The sequence below is a fragment of the Drosophila yakuba genome, chromosome 3L (genome assembly GCF_016746365.2).
Source record: "Drosophila yakuba strain Tai18E2 chromosome 3L, Prin_Dyak_Tai18E2_2.1, whole genome shotgun sequence".
NCBI lineage: Eukaryota > Metazoa > Arthropoda > Insecta > Diptera > Drosophilidae > Drosophila > Drosophila yakuba.
This window is the reverse complement of record NC_052529.2, coordinates 11,250,168-11,264,885: the sequence shown is the minus strand read 5'-3', so window position 1 is coordinate 11,264,885 and position 14,718 is coordinate 11,250,168. Positions and strand designations below refer to the sequence as shown.

Genomic DNA, 14,718 nt, shown 5'->3' with positions numbered 1-14,718 from the left:
AATTGATCGCTAGGGCCGCGGAAAATGCAAAACGCTGAACAATTAATTAACAACTTTGCACATGAGTACAGATTTGCATACAATTTGCGAGTAAACTTTGGGATGAAGCTGCATTACAACGGCGGGATGACGTGAATGGATTGTCATGTGGAAGGGAAGTTGACATCACCGCTCTGTTGGCACCATAAAAGACCGTAAATAATGACAAAGACACACTTTGGTCCTGGGCTTGGCCAAAAGTTGAGTAGACAATGCCAAACACTTAACACGCAAGCCCAAAGAAATACAAAGCCCAAAAATTTGAATTCTCTGCGGAGACAAAGCGTTCGCATTGTTCGAAAGTTATTATTTCAAAATGTTTGTTAGAAACTAGCCAATGCTGCGGATAAGTATAATTGATTGTTGTTCTCGTGATAGCCAAGAAATACATTGAAATCACTTCCGCCGTCCATTGACTACCGAATTCCATGGCCCTCAAGTAATTAGCAAGAAAATGCCAAAAACCCACATGTAAACAACGCATTTTGTGCGGAACAATTCGCTTCGCTTGTGCCATGTGTGTCATTTGCTTATTGCCAAATGTTTACGCCTCGACATATTTACTTTTTCAAATTTATTGGCTACAAATGTGGCAGCAAGGCATGGGAACGAATCGAGCCAGCAACAGATACTTAGATACTTGGATATTCAGATACTTAACTGCAAGGTCGTCTGCTTCGAGCGATTCAACTTGGTCGAGTGTTTGCTTTTATGATCTACTAGCCGGCTGAATTAGTTTAAGCCTTAACTCGACGATACAGATATCTGCTGCACGTAAGGTTGCATTTCGCTGTATCTTCTAATGTTTACTTTACCCAAGTGCACTTGACTTTGCTGACCTCCGCGTACTTTGTTTAATTTTGATACGTTGATACGGATACCTTAATAACACGTACAGATAGCCAAGCAATTTCGTGGCTTCAAGTGCGTTTTCCAAGTGCTTGGGGGCTCAACGTTTATGGGTTTATCAATGTTGATTGTTTCGTTTTTCTGTAATTTGTGGTGAGCACATTTTGTGGTTAATGCAATCAATGTTTTCGAATTGATTTTTTTGATATTTAATTGGGATTTACCTTAGGGTTTCGTAAAATGATTATACCCTTGAAAGAAATTATGACAACAGCTTTTAAAATCAGTGAGCAACGCAAAATATTTATAGTAGTAATAACAACAAGCTATTATTTTTGTTTTGTGATTTTAAGGTAAGTTTACTTAACACCTATTTGAATTTGTGAATGGTGTAAGAGTTTAATCTTTATTTAAAGGTATATCCCAACTCCTTGCACTCCGATTTCACTTGTTTTAGACCTCGTACAACTCGCCAATAAATCACCAAAGTACAAATCAGGTTGCCTTTAAATGCGATGGCTATCAGGCTGTGTAATTGGCCCAACTGCTTAACAAATTCCGGCTCGTTCGATCCAGCAATTAACATTTCTCCTTGCTCACCCACTCTTGGCCTAAAGCTGACGCAATCGGTTATCACGCCCGCGAATCTGCGACCCACCGAAAAACACTTAACCCAAAATAAATTGAGGTAGTCGCTAGTTGCCCAGCTTACAGTTTACAGTACCCAGTACTCAACTCCGAATACCCTGTGGAAAATTCAGGCCCAAACCCAAGTGACTTGATCTTTAATCGTCGCTTAACATAAATCGCCCGCGTTGAGCGCCACACATGTATAATTTTCATAATTAAAACAGATACTAAATGCGAAGCATAACACGAAAGTCTACCCGGTGCTCAGCAACGCCAACGAGGCGGAATGTTGGGCGGTACACGGAGAGAAAACTTACAGAACTTACACAAAATATATATTAAAAATCATGTATAAGCGCAAAATGGGTGATTAACTTCAAGAACTGTTTGATTTTTAAGTTATAAATTGCCAGCTGTTTACAACGCAACATTTATGTTTAAACTGCATATTTTTATCAGCTTTTTAGCTTTCACTACACAGTTTTCTCCCGGTGTCGCGTTAATAGTGTGGATCAGGGAAATGGGGGAGGGGATTCGTGGAGAGCCTCTTTCGGGTTAGGCCATATTTCAACGACGCCAGCAAGCGACACACCCACTTCAGAGCATGCGAGAATGCAGCTCCGGTCGAAGCAACAACAACAGTAACTCGCAATTATGCCAATTAGAAACCAACAAATGCAAAGAGCAACACGCAACAGGTTTGCCAGGCAAGCCAAGTTAACTGTTGACAAAACCTCAACGAAGGCGTCAAGGCGCAACCAGTCACGCCTTCTTCTTTCGGGGAGTGGTAACCCCATCGTAGGTAATCCTGTCCACCTTCCCCCCATTGAAAGCCCTCCACGCCACAGACAGATGAACGCAAAGTGCGTGAAAAATGCTAAACGAACGTAATTCTCGCTTGCGTGACTTCTTCCCAGGCACTTGGAAAGACAGCTCAAATGAAAATGTAATTCCAACTGAGCGAAGACCAGATGTCCTTGCTGATTGGTAGGGATATATGGCAGCAGGACATGTCAAGTGGTAAGTGCAGAACAGGGGAAAGTGTAAGTGTTGAGATAGGTTGGGTTTTGAAACTTACCCAAAAAATATTTAAAATTATATAAAAAACAAACTGAAGATGTGGAACCGTTATTCAAAAATATCCTTAAGCTTTCTGAAATTTGCATTTAATTAAGTTAATATAAATAATTTAAATCTATTTAATTTAGGCGTTTTAAAAGAACCAAAGCAATGCCTTCAGCTGAGCTGCATGAGAAATGGACCCAGTTGGTTTTCATAGGGCTTCTTGCCGACGAGTCGGACGTTAACCCAGTTCCATTTGCCATGGTCATATCCCACAGTTGGGGCCCCGATCCCCTCCTGAATCCACACCAGGTGACATCGTTCCAAATGGCGGCGCCCCCTCTAATGCAACAGCAACAGCAGCAGCAGCCTTAGAAATGCCTTTTAAGCATCTAAGCAATCAGCTGCAGTGAATAGTTTCCCCCTTCTCCCAGTGCCCAGTTCCCAGTTCCCAGTTGGCCATTCTCTGGTCCGAAGTGCACACTTGCCACCACTTTTCACAGCTCCAATCCAATCCAATCCCCATGTCCCTCCAACTGTCTGTGGGCATTAGGTGGCTGCAATTTTAATTTGTTTCTGCATTTCTTGCCGTAGCTTCAGCTTGGGCACATCGGACACCTTCGTCCCACCATTTGTACATGTCTACACCATAGTGGGACTGGGTGCCAAGCTCTTGAGAGGCTTCGCCTCCTTACCCGTTCGAATGCCCCTTTTTTTTCTGTGCCCCCCAGCAGGTTGGCTTTTGTGTGGTCAGCTGGATGTCATTCTGATCCGATCATCATGGCAACAGGCTCTTGCAGCGGCTTCAGTTTCGATTTATGTTGCGGGGAATGTGCCATAAATCTAAGCGAATGACAAACAATCCGAAGGCATTCATCGCCACTGGCAAATACGCCGGCAGCTGTTTGAATGAAATGCGTTTTGAACATCGACTTGACAGCCCCAACTTGCGGTTTTATTCACTCGAAAAAATAATGTGGATTCACGTGAGAGGAGAACGAGTTTGGAGATTTACGTGGAGTTCTGTGTGTGGGATAATTTCGTGGGTATTGGCTAGGTAGAAGCATAAAACAAAACTCATTTCTATATTTTAAAATGTTAGTTAAAGAGACTTTTGTTTGTCAAAAGAATAATTTATCCAAAAGGGAAAGTGAAAGCGGCTTTAGCAATCAACTCTTGAGTACATTTCTCAACCAACTTACTCGTTTGCAATTCAAGATTTATGGCCGAACGGGGCACAAGATTTATTACGGGTGTTGGCAAAAAATTGAACAAGTTTTATAAATTACAATGAAGCTGGTGAATTATATAAGAATTTAAATACATGAGAAGCCTTATTAATCATTTTGAACATAAAAATGCATCGAAGACAGCGATAAATTATAAACGCAAGCCGAAACATATAATTTTAAGTTTTTAACAAGCTTTGTGTTCCTTTACTCAGAACTTTTATAAAGGAAGAATAATCCTTTAATATACAGATAAAATACACTGAAATAAATATAAAAGCCAACATTTCTGTTCTATTTGCATACCCGCATGTGAGAAACCAACTTAAAACGGTTAAGTGTGCCAATTTTAGAAAGGCCAAAAAACGACTTTATATAACGATAAGCATAAGAGGTCTGCTAATGAGTATAGAATAGCCAGCCGAAAACCGAATGGCATCGAATTCATTAAGAACTTGCACAGACCAAACCAGAAGTTAATTCACACACTCCCAGACCGAAAGGCAGGCGATCCATTAAGACAAACCAGGCATAATAAATGCACTAAAACAGTAAAAAATGTGAAAATCAAATGTTGATATAATAAATCGATTGAAAGACCAGTTCAGCCAGAGCAGTCAAGACAATTGCGCATAAATCACCGGGAATTAAGTCATAATATGGTATGTACGAGTATGTGTTGAGGAAGTGACTTTAGATGATTGATGCGCGGCCATTGAGATTCCGATTCCAATTCCGATTTTTTCCTGCCATTGACAGAGCAAGTTCGTTTCCTGAGTCTTTCGTTTGCGCTCGGGTTTGTCAAGTGGCTGCAAGCCTACTAATTAAAAGCAGTCAGCGGCACCTATTTACTCGATTCACATTACACGGCTGCGACGCTGTCACAAATAGACAATAACAGTGCGAAAATATAAAAAAAAAACAGGGCTGGGGAAAAATGCAAATGGTGGTCGCGAAAATTCAGCCATGTGCAACAAGCCAAGGAAACGGGCCAAAAACAAAATTTCCGCAATTTCAGGCGGCAAAAACCGCAGAAAACAGCAACAGCTAGTTTTGCTGGAAAGAAAACAAAACAAAAAAAAACAGACTGCAAGTTACATAATGAAATAGATGCGCGAAATGTGCAATACACCTCAACTGCAGGCAGATGCAACCGATGCAAAAACCAAAAAACACAAGAAAAAGAGAAGCCAAAACTTGCCAAACTCTCGAGGCGGAGTCATCGCGTCTGTCGTCGACTTGGGAGGATTTTCGGTGGATTTTCAGTTGATTCGCAAGCAAACAAATCAAACCCCCAATTGAACTCGTTTGCTCGGTCGGCCATACGGGCTAAAATATATGGCCAAAAATGTATGCCGAAAGGCACTACACAGCCACCGTATGTCGTGACCAAATTTGGCTACGAATTTACAGCAGCCCAGCCGAGCCGACAAGAAAAACTTCACTTTCAAATGCTGCTTGCCATTTTTATCTACAAATATTTGCGGTTGTCCATTTGTGGTTATGATTTAAGCACCCTTTACGAATGGTAGTTATGGCTTAAGCTCAAATTCGTTACCCTGAGTATACCAATAAAGTCTCAGATCCTAGCACTTTAAAAACTCTTGAAATCTTTCTAGTAGATATCTGAGTGGTATAATCATTGTATATATTCGTAACATTTCAAGGGTATCCAAGAGATACTTTCAAGTCACGGCTTTTTGTTTTCATTTTGTAGATTAATTTTGGGTTGCTTTCATTTGCTGCCGCTTATGGCGATCGCGTGTGGCGATAAATTTAGTTTACAAAAGGCAAACGTTTAAAGTTATAAATTGTTTTCCAAAACATAAACATCGTTATGAGTGTAACACTGAATTAGTCTCAAGTGGCTAATAGAAATGGCCTTCATGGCAGAGCTGCGTTAGTACTAAGGTGTCAGTCGGGTTACATAAGTTTGGATATGGCCCCCAAATGAATTAATAGATAATAGATATGTAGGTAATTGGCATACGCATTAAAGAATCTTTTCAAGTAATGTGTCTTAAGCCACAGAGATTTACCATTTTCCACAGCAAAGTCAAAGTCATAATTAAATATAACAACTTTCTGTGTAATTTTTAAAAGAATCTATTTCATATATGAGGGAACTTTTATTTAATAAAGTTGACAGAAATCTACACTCTAGTATCTCTACTCTGTAGCGTTAATTTTCCTTGGCAATTAACAATGCACAGAGTGCTTTAATTAATAAAACAAATACCGAATGCTGTAATGATGATTGAAAAACTTACCCGGTACACGCCATCGACGAGTTTTGTAACTTCCTCGGCCTCCATTGTTGCCTCTCTGATATGCCGGGCCCTCCTGTCGATGGTTGTGAAGTGGATTCAAGTAGCCGAACACCCCGGGCTACCGATCGATTGTGATGAATTGAGCGCCCGAAAGTCCAAAAATCGAACCACGAAAATCACTTGCAGCTCGAAAAAATTCACTTTCAACTGCAACCGCCGATGGGTTGAGAGATTCGGATTCGAACTCAGACAATGTTGCGGACTGCACTCGATTTTCACTTTCTAAAGTGGCACACACGGGGGGAGACACCGAAAATGTGTTGCAAAGACGTTGAACCGGGCCGAAAGACTCGAATTTGGAGTAAACTTGTAACTTTGACTTTCGTTGGCAGAATCTTGGAAATCTCGTTTTTGTGTCGTGACTTTCTTTTTGGCGGGCAGACGAAACACCAACCGCACCACGTAACGCGATCCAACCAAATGAAATGCCAGCCAAGAGTTTTGCTCTTTCGGTTTGGGTTTGAGTTTATTTGTTTCTGGTTTTAGTTTTCGGCTGTCGGTTTCTCGACGGGTTTCTTGGGTCTTCGGGTCGTGTTTGTTGTTTACCCAGTGACTTATCAACAACTTGTAACTTCGGCACGTGAATAAAGATGTTCGTGGATCTGCAAAGGAGAGAATCGGAAGTTTAGTTTCAGTCAGCTGGCATAGAAATGGGTTAAGTTTGCTTGGCAACCGGCAATGTTTAATCGATAGCTCGCTAAGGATTTCTCAAGGGATAACAAGTATAGAAATATTCAAAAAATAAACAAATAATTTCTTTTTTAGCTAATTAAATATTAGTTTACAAAACCCAAAATCTGTAATACGCAAAGATGAGCAAACTAGACGACCTGCTGTCCAAAAAGAAGACGGTGGTGCCCGTTTTGGACCTCAGTCGCAGCAATATCCAGACCGTCGAGGAGTTCAAGCGGCTGCTGGAGAAGGTGCCCGACTACAAGATGCGACCGGTGAAGGTGCGCGCCGAGGAGATAAAGATCCGGGAGAAGGACTACGCCTTCAAGATGCCCAAGAAGGAGATGCGTAAGCTGCTGAGGGCCAACGGAGAGCGCGAGGCGATGTACACCTATGCGGATCCAGTGCCCAGTGAAATGAAGGATGTGGTGCTGATGGAACTGTGTGCGGTGCCCATCGACTGGAAGATGCTAACCACGCTGAGGCCCAAGAACAAACAGGAGGAGGAGTACTTCAGCCGCATGGTGGAGATGGGAAAGTTGGAGCTGAAAACCGAGGCACGCGATCGCCGGGAGTTTGCGCTAAACAATTGTGTCAAGAAAATCAAGAATAAGTCCGGAATTGTGGAAACTCGACTGATGACCTGCGAGTCCTGCGGCGAGGAAATGTGTTGTGGTAATATAGGTATTACATAGCTATAATCCTTATTTAATCAATATCTCTTATGCAGGCAAAACTTGCGGCGACTTCAATTACGATCTGTACATTCGGGTTGAGGCCAGGGTAGTTAAGCCCAAACCGGCCGTTTTGTCCTCCAACAAGGCCAAATTGAATGGCCGCAAAAAGTCATCGGTGGGCGGCACCAAGATCAAGGTCAAAAAGTCACCAAACAAGCCCAGCTAAAATAGCTGATTGAACACCAAATATTTACAAACTTTCCAAAAATGTACTCAGCTTTTGTACGCGTATTTATTTGCTACTGTGTTGTTAATGAATGTAACACGTTTTTTTCAATGTACAACATACATTTGGTCTCAAAAGTTACTGGAACTTGTATTTGCTTACTTTTGAAGCCATGTGTAGCATTTGATAGTTTTGCTAATTAATTAATAATAATTATAACTTTACAAAGCTAAGGTGTTAAATGAATCAGTCTATACCTACATAATCACAATCGAAAATACATCATATATGCTATATAAAACCTTAAAATTTGTTTATTTATTTATATGGTTTTGTATATTTTTACTACCAATCAATCTTAACTAACAATATCAACAATAACTAACAATATTCAACACTCTTTCTGCACAATAACTAAAATTATTTTAACTTTACTTTTGATGTGTTTTTATCTGAAGAAATCCACTTAACTTCGACACTGTCAGCAAACAGCGTAAAAAATGTTGTAAACTACCGATACAATGATCACAGCTCAAATGCAAAATAGTAGAAATTTTTGAAGACTTTTTTTTCCGTTCGACAAGCGACACTTGAGCGTTTTTGTTTTTGCCGGTCAGCGGCACAAAATGAAATGGCTAAAATATTTAAATTGACACAGAGCACAACACAACCGAATGGCCATTAAGGCCAAGTCAACGAGGTAACAGGGGTTCTGTGTTCGGTGGTCTGGAGAGTCTTGACTATCGGTCCCCAGGGAGTACACTGAGCCAAATATAATATCTTTATACATAAATGATTGATTGATATCACAAATGTTGCATTTATTCAAAGCAATCACTTAGAAATTATAACTATTACATTAAATTGATATTTTATAATAAGACAAGCTCAGCAATGGATATTTAGAATATTATCAAAAATATGATACAAAAATTTCCCAACATTTTTCCTTCAAGTGATGGATAGACGAAACGGCGCCGGAGGCCACTTGGATGCGTTGGCGACATCGCTCCAGTGGCAAGCAGCCACTTACAGCCCACGAATCGCTGCAACGCAACTTGTGCAACAATTTGTGCAAGTCGCTGCTCTCGGCCAGAATTCAATAGCCAAGTCTCAAAGGCCGTCTCCGATTCTCCACTTCTGCGATTCCCCCAGATCATCGAAATTATTCTCAAGTCTGGCGCAGTGCTGCACAGCTTTTGATTACTAATGAGCTGAGCGGAGCTGGGTTTTGAGCTACGTCAGCTCAACGATCGCAGCTCTGATTTATGCGGTTTATTTATGGAAATATCTATTCGCGTAGAAATTGAAAATTTACTTTGAATATCAAATTTATTGCCTGCCGGCGCAGCCGGAGGCCGAGGCAAAGTTTTGGTCGGAATTTTAATATCTTCATATTTACGATTGATATTTTCGGTATAACTTGGCTAAAAATGGTCAGAAAGTTAAACAAATTACATTTTTATACTCCTAATTGCCAATACTAACTAACCAAATCAATTATTGAATAACTTTGTTAAAATAATTTTTGGTCAAATTTTCGCATTTTTTGTAAGGGGTAACATCATCAAAAATTACAAAAAATGTGAAAAAATTTAATTTATTTTTGAAAACACAGTTCGATAGGAAATTTAATTACGAACTCAACGAGGTATTACATTCCATATTCGGACCAATATTTTGAATGCTGTGATGAAAATACTGATATTTATAGTCGCAAAAATCAGAAAAACGATTTTCGGCCAATACTCAAAAATCATTATCATAAATTACAAAAGAAGTGAAAAAAATTTAATTTTTTTTTGAAAACACAGTTCGATAGGAAATTTAATTACGAACTCAACGAGGTATTACATTCCATATTCGGACCAATATTTTGAATGCTGTGATGAAAATACTGATATTTATAGTCGCAAAAACCAGAAAAACGATTTTCGGCCAATATTAAAAAATCATTATCAAAAATTACAAAAAAAGTGAAAAAAATTTAATTTTTTTTTGAAAACACAGTTCGATAGGAAATTTAATTACGAACTCAACGAGGTATTACATTCCATATTCGGACCAATATTTTGAATGCTGTGATGAAAATACTGATATTTATAGTCGCAAAAACCAAAAAACGATTTTCGGCCAATATTCAAAAATCATCATGAAAAAATTACAAAAAAAGTGAAAAAAATTTAATTTTTTTGGGAAAACACATTTTGATAGGAAATTTAATTACGAACTCAACGAGGTATTACATTCCATATTCGGACCAATATTTTGAATGCTGTGATGAAAATACTGATATTTATAGTCGCAAAAACCAGAAAAACGATTTTCGGCCAATATTCAAATATCGTCATCAAAAATAACAAAAAATGTGAAAAACATTTAATTTTTTTTTGAAAACACAGTTCGATAGGAAATTTAATTACGAACTCAACGAGGTATTACATTCCATATTCGGACCAATATTTTGAATGCTGTGATGAAAATACTGATATTTATAGTCGCAAAAATCAGAAAAACGATTTTCGGCCAATACTCAAAAATCATTATCATAAATTACAAAAGAAGTGAAAAAAATTTAATTTTTTTTTGAAAACACAGTTCGATAGGAAATTTAATTACGAACTCAACGAGGTATTACATTCCATATTCGGACCAATATTTTGAATGCTGTGATGAAAATACTGATATTTATAGTCGCAAAAACCAGAAAAACGATTTTCGGCCAATATTAAAAAATCATTATCAAAAATTACAAAAAAAGTGAAAAAAATTTAATTTTTTTTTGAAAACACAGTTCGATAGGAAATTTAATTACGAACTCAACGAGCTATTACATTCCATATTCGGACCAATATTTTGAATGCTGTGATGAAAATACTGATATTTATAGTCGCAAAAACCAGAAAAACGATTTTCGGCCAATATTCAAAAATCATCATCAAAAATAACAAAAAAAAGGGAAAAAATTTAATTTTTTTTTTTAAAAAACACAGTTCGATAGGAAATTTAATTACGAACTCAACGAGGTATTACATTCCATATTCGGACCAATATTTTGAATGCTGTGATGAAAATACTGATATTTATAGTCGCAAAAACCAGAAAAACGATTTTCGGCCAATATTAAAAAATCATTATCAAAAATTACAAAAAAAGTGAAAAAAATTTAATTTTTTTTTGAAAACACAGTTCGATAGGAAATTTAATTACGAACTCAACGAGGTATTACATTCCATATTCGGACCAATATTTTGAATGCTGTGATGAAAATACTGATATTTATAGTCGCAAAAATCAGAAAAACGATTTTCGGCCAATACTCAAAAATCATTATCATAAATTACAAAAGAAGTGAAAAAAATTTAATTTTTTTTTGAAAACACAGTTCGATAGGAAATTTAATTACGAACTCAACGAGGTATTACATTCCATATTCGGACCAATATTTTGAATGCTGTGATGAAAATACTGATATTTATAGTCGCAAAAACCAGAAAAACGATTTTCGGCCAATATTAAAAAATCATTATCAAAAATTACAAAAAAAGTGAAAAAAATTTAATTTTTTTTTGAAAACACAGTTCGATAGGAAATTTAATTACGAACTCAACGAGCTATTACATTCCATATTCGGACCAATATTTTGAATGCTGTGATGAAAATACTGATATTTATAGTCGCAAAAACCAAAAAACGATTTTCGGCCAATATTCAAAAATCATCATGAAAAAATTACAAAAAAAGTGAAAAAAATTTAATTTTTTTGGGAAAACACATTTTGATAGGAAATTTAATTACGAACTCAACGAGGTATTACATTCCATATTCGGACCAATATTTTGAATGCTGTGATGAAAATACTGATATTTATAGTCGCAAAAACCAGAAAAACGATTTTCGGCCAATATTCAAATATCGTCATCAAAAATAACAAAAAATGTGAAAAACATTTAATTTTTTTTTGAAAACACAGTTCGATAGGAAATTTAATTACGAACTCAACGAGGTATTACATTCCATATTCGGACCAATATTTTGAATGCTGTGATGAAAATACTGATATTTATAGTCGCAAAAATCAGAAAAACGATTTTCGGCCAATACTCAAAAATCATTATCATAAATTACAAAAGAAGTGAAAAAAATTTAATTTTTTTTTGAAAACACAGTTCGATAGGAAATTTAATTACGAACTCAACGAGGTATTACATTCCATATTCGGACCAATATTTTGAATGCTGTGATGAAAATACTGATATTTATAGTCGCAAAAACCAGAAAAACGATTTTCGGCCAATATTAAAAAATCATTATCAAAAATTACAAAAAAAGTGAAAAAAATTTAATTTTTTTTTGAAAACACAGTTCGATAGGAAATTTAATTACGAACTCAACGAGCTATTACATTCCATATTCGGACCAATATTTTGAATGCTGTGATGAAAATACTGATATTTATAGTCGCAAAAACCAGAAAAACGATTTTCGGCCAATATTCAAAAATCATCATCAAAAATAACAAAAAAAAGGGAAAAAATTTAATTTTTTTTTTAAAAAACACAGTTCGATAGGAAATTTAATTACGAACTCAACGAGGTATTACATTCCATATTCGGACCAATATTTTGAATGCTGTGATGAAAATACTGATATTTATAGTCGCAAAAACCAGAAAAACGATTTTCGGCCAATATTAAAAAATCATTATCAAAAATTACAAAAAAAGTGAAAAAAATTTAATTTTTTTTTGAAAACACAGTTCGATAGGAAATTTAATTACGAACTCAACGAGCTATTACATTCCATATTCGGACCAATATTTTGAATGCTGTGATGAAAATACTGATATTTATAGTCGCAAAAACCAAAAAACGATTTTCGGCCAATATTCAAAAATCATCATGAAAAAATTACAAAAAAAGTGAAAAAAATTTAATTTTTTTGGGAAAACACATTTTGATAGGAAATTTAATTACGAACTCAACGAGGTATTACATTCCATATTCGGACCAATATTTTGAATGCTGTGATGAAAATACTGATATTTATAGTCGCAAAAACCAGAAAAACGATTTTCGGCCAATATTCAAATATCGTCATCAAAAATAACAAAAAATGTGAAAAACATTTAATTTTTTTTTGAAAACACAGTTCGATAGGAAATTTAATTACGAACTCAACGAGGTATTACATTCCATATTCGGACCAATATTTTGAATTCTGTGATGAAAATACTGATATTTATAGTCGCAAAAACCAGAAAAACGATTTTCGGCCAATATTCAAAAATCATCATCAAAAATTACAAAAAAAGTGAAAAAAATTTAATTTTTTTTTGAAAACACAGTTCGATAGGAAATTTAATTACGAACTCAACGAGGTATTACATTCCATATTCGGACCAATATTTTGAATGCTGTGATGAAAATACTGATATTTATAGTCGCAAAAACCAGAAAAACGATTTTCGGCCAATATTCAAAAATCATCATCAAAAATTACAAAAAAAGTGACAAAAATTTAATTTTTTTTTGAAAACACAGTTCGATAGGAAATTTAATTACGAACTCAACGAGGTATTACATTCCATATTCGGACCAATATTTTGAATGCTGTGATGAAAATACTGATATTTATAGTCGCAAAAACCAGAAAAACGATTTTCGGCCAATACTCAAAAATCATTATCATAAATTACAAAAGAAGTGAAAAAAATTTAATTTTTTTTTGAAAACACAGTTCGATAGGAAATTTAATTACGAACTCAACGAGGTATTACATTCCATATTCGGACCAATATTTTGAATGCTGTGATGAAAATACTGATATTTATAGTCGCAAAAACCAGAAAAACGATTTTCGGCCAATATTCAAATATCGTCATCAAAAATAACAAAAAAAGTGAAAAAAATTTAATTTTTTTTTTAAAACACAGTTCGATAGGAAATTTAATTACGAACTCAACGAGGTATTACATTCCATATTCGGACCAATATTTTGAATGCTGTGATGAAAATACTGATATTTATAGTCGCAAAAACCAAAAAACGATTTTCGGCCAATATTCAAAAATCATCATGAAAAAATTACAAAAAAAGTGAAAAAAATTTAATTTTTTTTGAAAACACAGTTCGATAGGAAATTTAATTACGAACTCAACGAGGTATTACATTCCATATTCGGACCAATATTTTGAATGCTGTGATGAAAATACTGATATTTATAGTCGCAAAAACCAGAAAAACGATTTTCGGCCAATATTAAAAAATCATTATCAAAAATTACAAAAAAAGTGAAAAAAATTTAATTTTTTTTTGAAAACACAGTTCGATAGGAAATTTAATTACGAACTCAACGAGCTATTACATTCCATATTCGGACCAATATTTTGAATGCTGTGATGAAAATACTGATATTTATAGTCGCAAAAACCAAAAAACGATTTTCGGCCAATATTCAAAAATCATCATGAAAAAATTACAAAAAAAGTGAAAAAAATTTAATTTTTTTGGGAAAACACATTTTGATAGGAAATTTAATTACGAACTCAACGAGGTATTACATTCCATATTCGGACCAATATTTTGAATGCTGTGATGAAAATACTGATATTTATAGTCGCAAAAACCAGAAAAACGATTTTCGGCCAATATTCAAATATCGTCATCAAAAATAACAAAAAATGTGAAAAACATTTAATTTTTTTTTGAAAACACAGTTCGATAGGAAATTTAATTACGAACTCAACGAGGTATTACATTCCATATTCGGACCAATATTTTGAATTCTGTGATGAAAATACTGATATTTATAGTCGCAAAAACCAGAAAAACGATTTTCGGCCAATATTCAAAAATCATCATCAAAAATTACAAAAAAAGTGAAAAAAATTTAATTTTTTTTTGAAAACACAGTTCGATAGGAAATTTAATTACGAACTCAACGAGGTATTACATTCCATATTCGGACCAATATTTTGAATGCTGTGATGAAAATACTGATAT

At 35.5% G+C, this 14,718-nt stretch overlaps 2 protein-coding genes across 5 annotated transcripts in view; one reads left to right on the top strand and one right to left on the bottom strand.

Moving 5' to 3' along the window:
- The window catches only part of LOC6533677 (brain-specific angiogenesis inhibitor 1-associated protein 2), a 42,683-nt gene that overhangs the window by 6,680 nt on the left and 21,285 nt on the right, over positions 1–14,718 (bottom strand). For all 4 annotated transcript variants that reach the window (XR_001454100.2, XM_002094347.3, XM_015194722.2 and 1 more), the window contains exon 2: positions 6,080–6,741. Coding sequence is in view for 3 of the 4 variants with exons in the window: in XM_002094347.3 (XP_002094383.1) it covers positions 6,080–6,124 (45 nt within the window). In the remaining variant the exon portion in view is untranslated. The remainder of the gene's footprint in view (positions 1–6,079; positions 6,742–14,718) is intronic.
- Positions 6,737–8,023, top strand: LOC6533676. Its single transcript, XM_002094346.3, has 2 exons — positions 6,737–7,486; positions 7,542–8,023. The coding sequence occupies exons 1-2, from the start codon at positions 6,952–6,954 to the stop codon at positions 7,712–7,714; spliced, it is 708 nt and encodes a 235-aa protein (XP_002094382.1). The 5' UTR covers positions 6,737–6,951; the 3' UTR covers positions 7,715–8,023.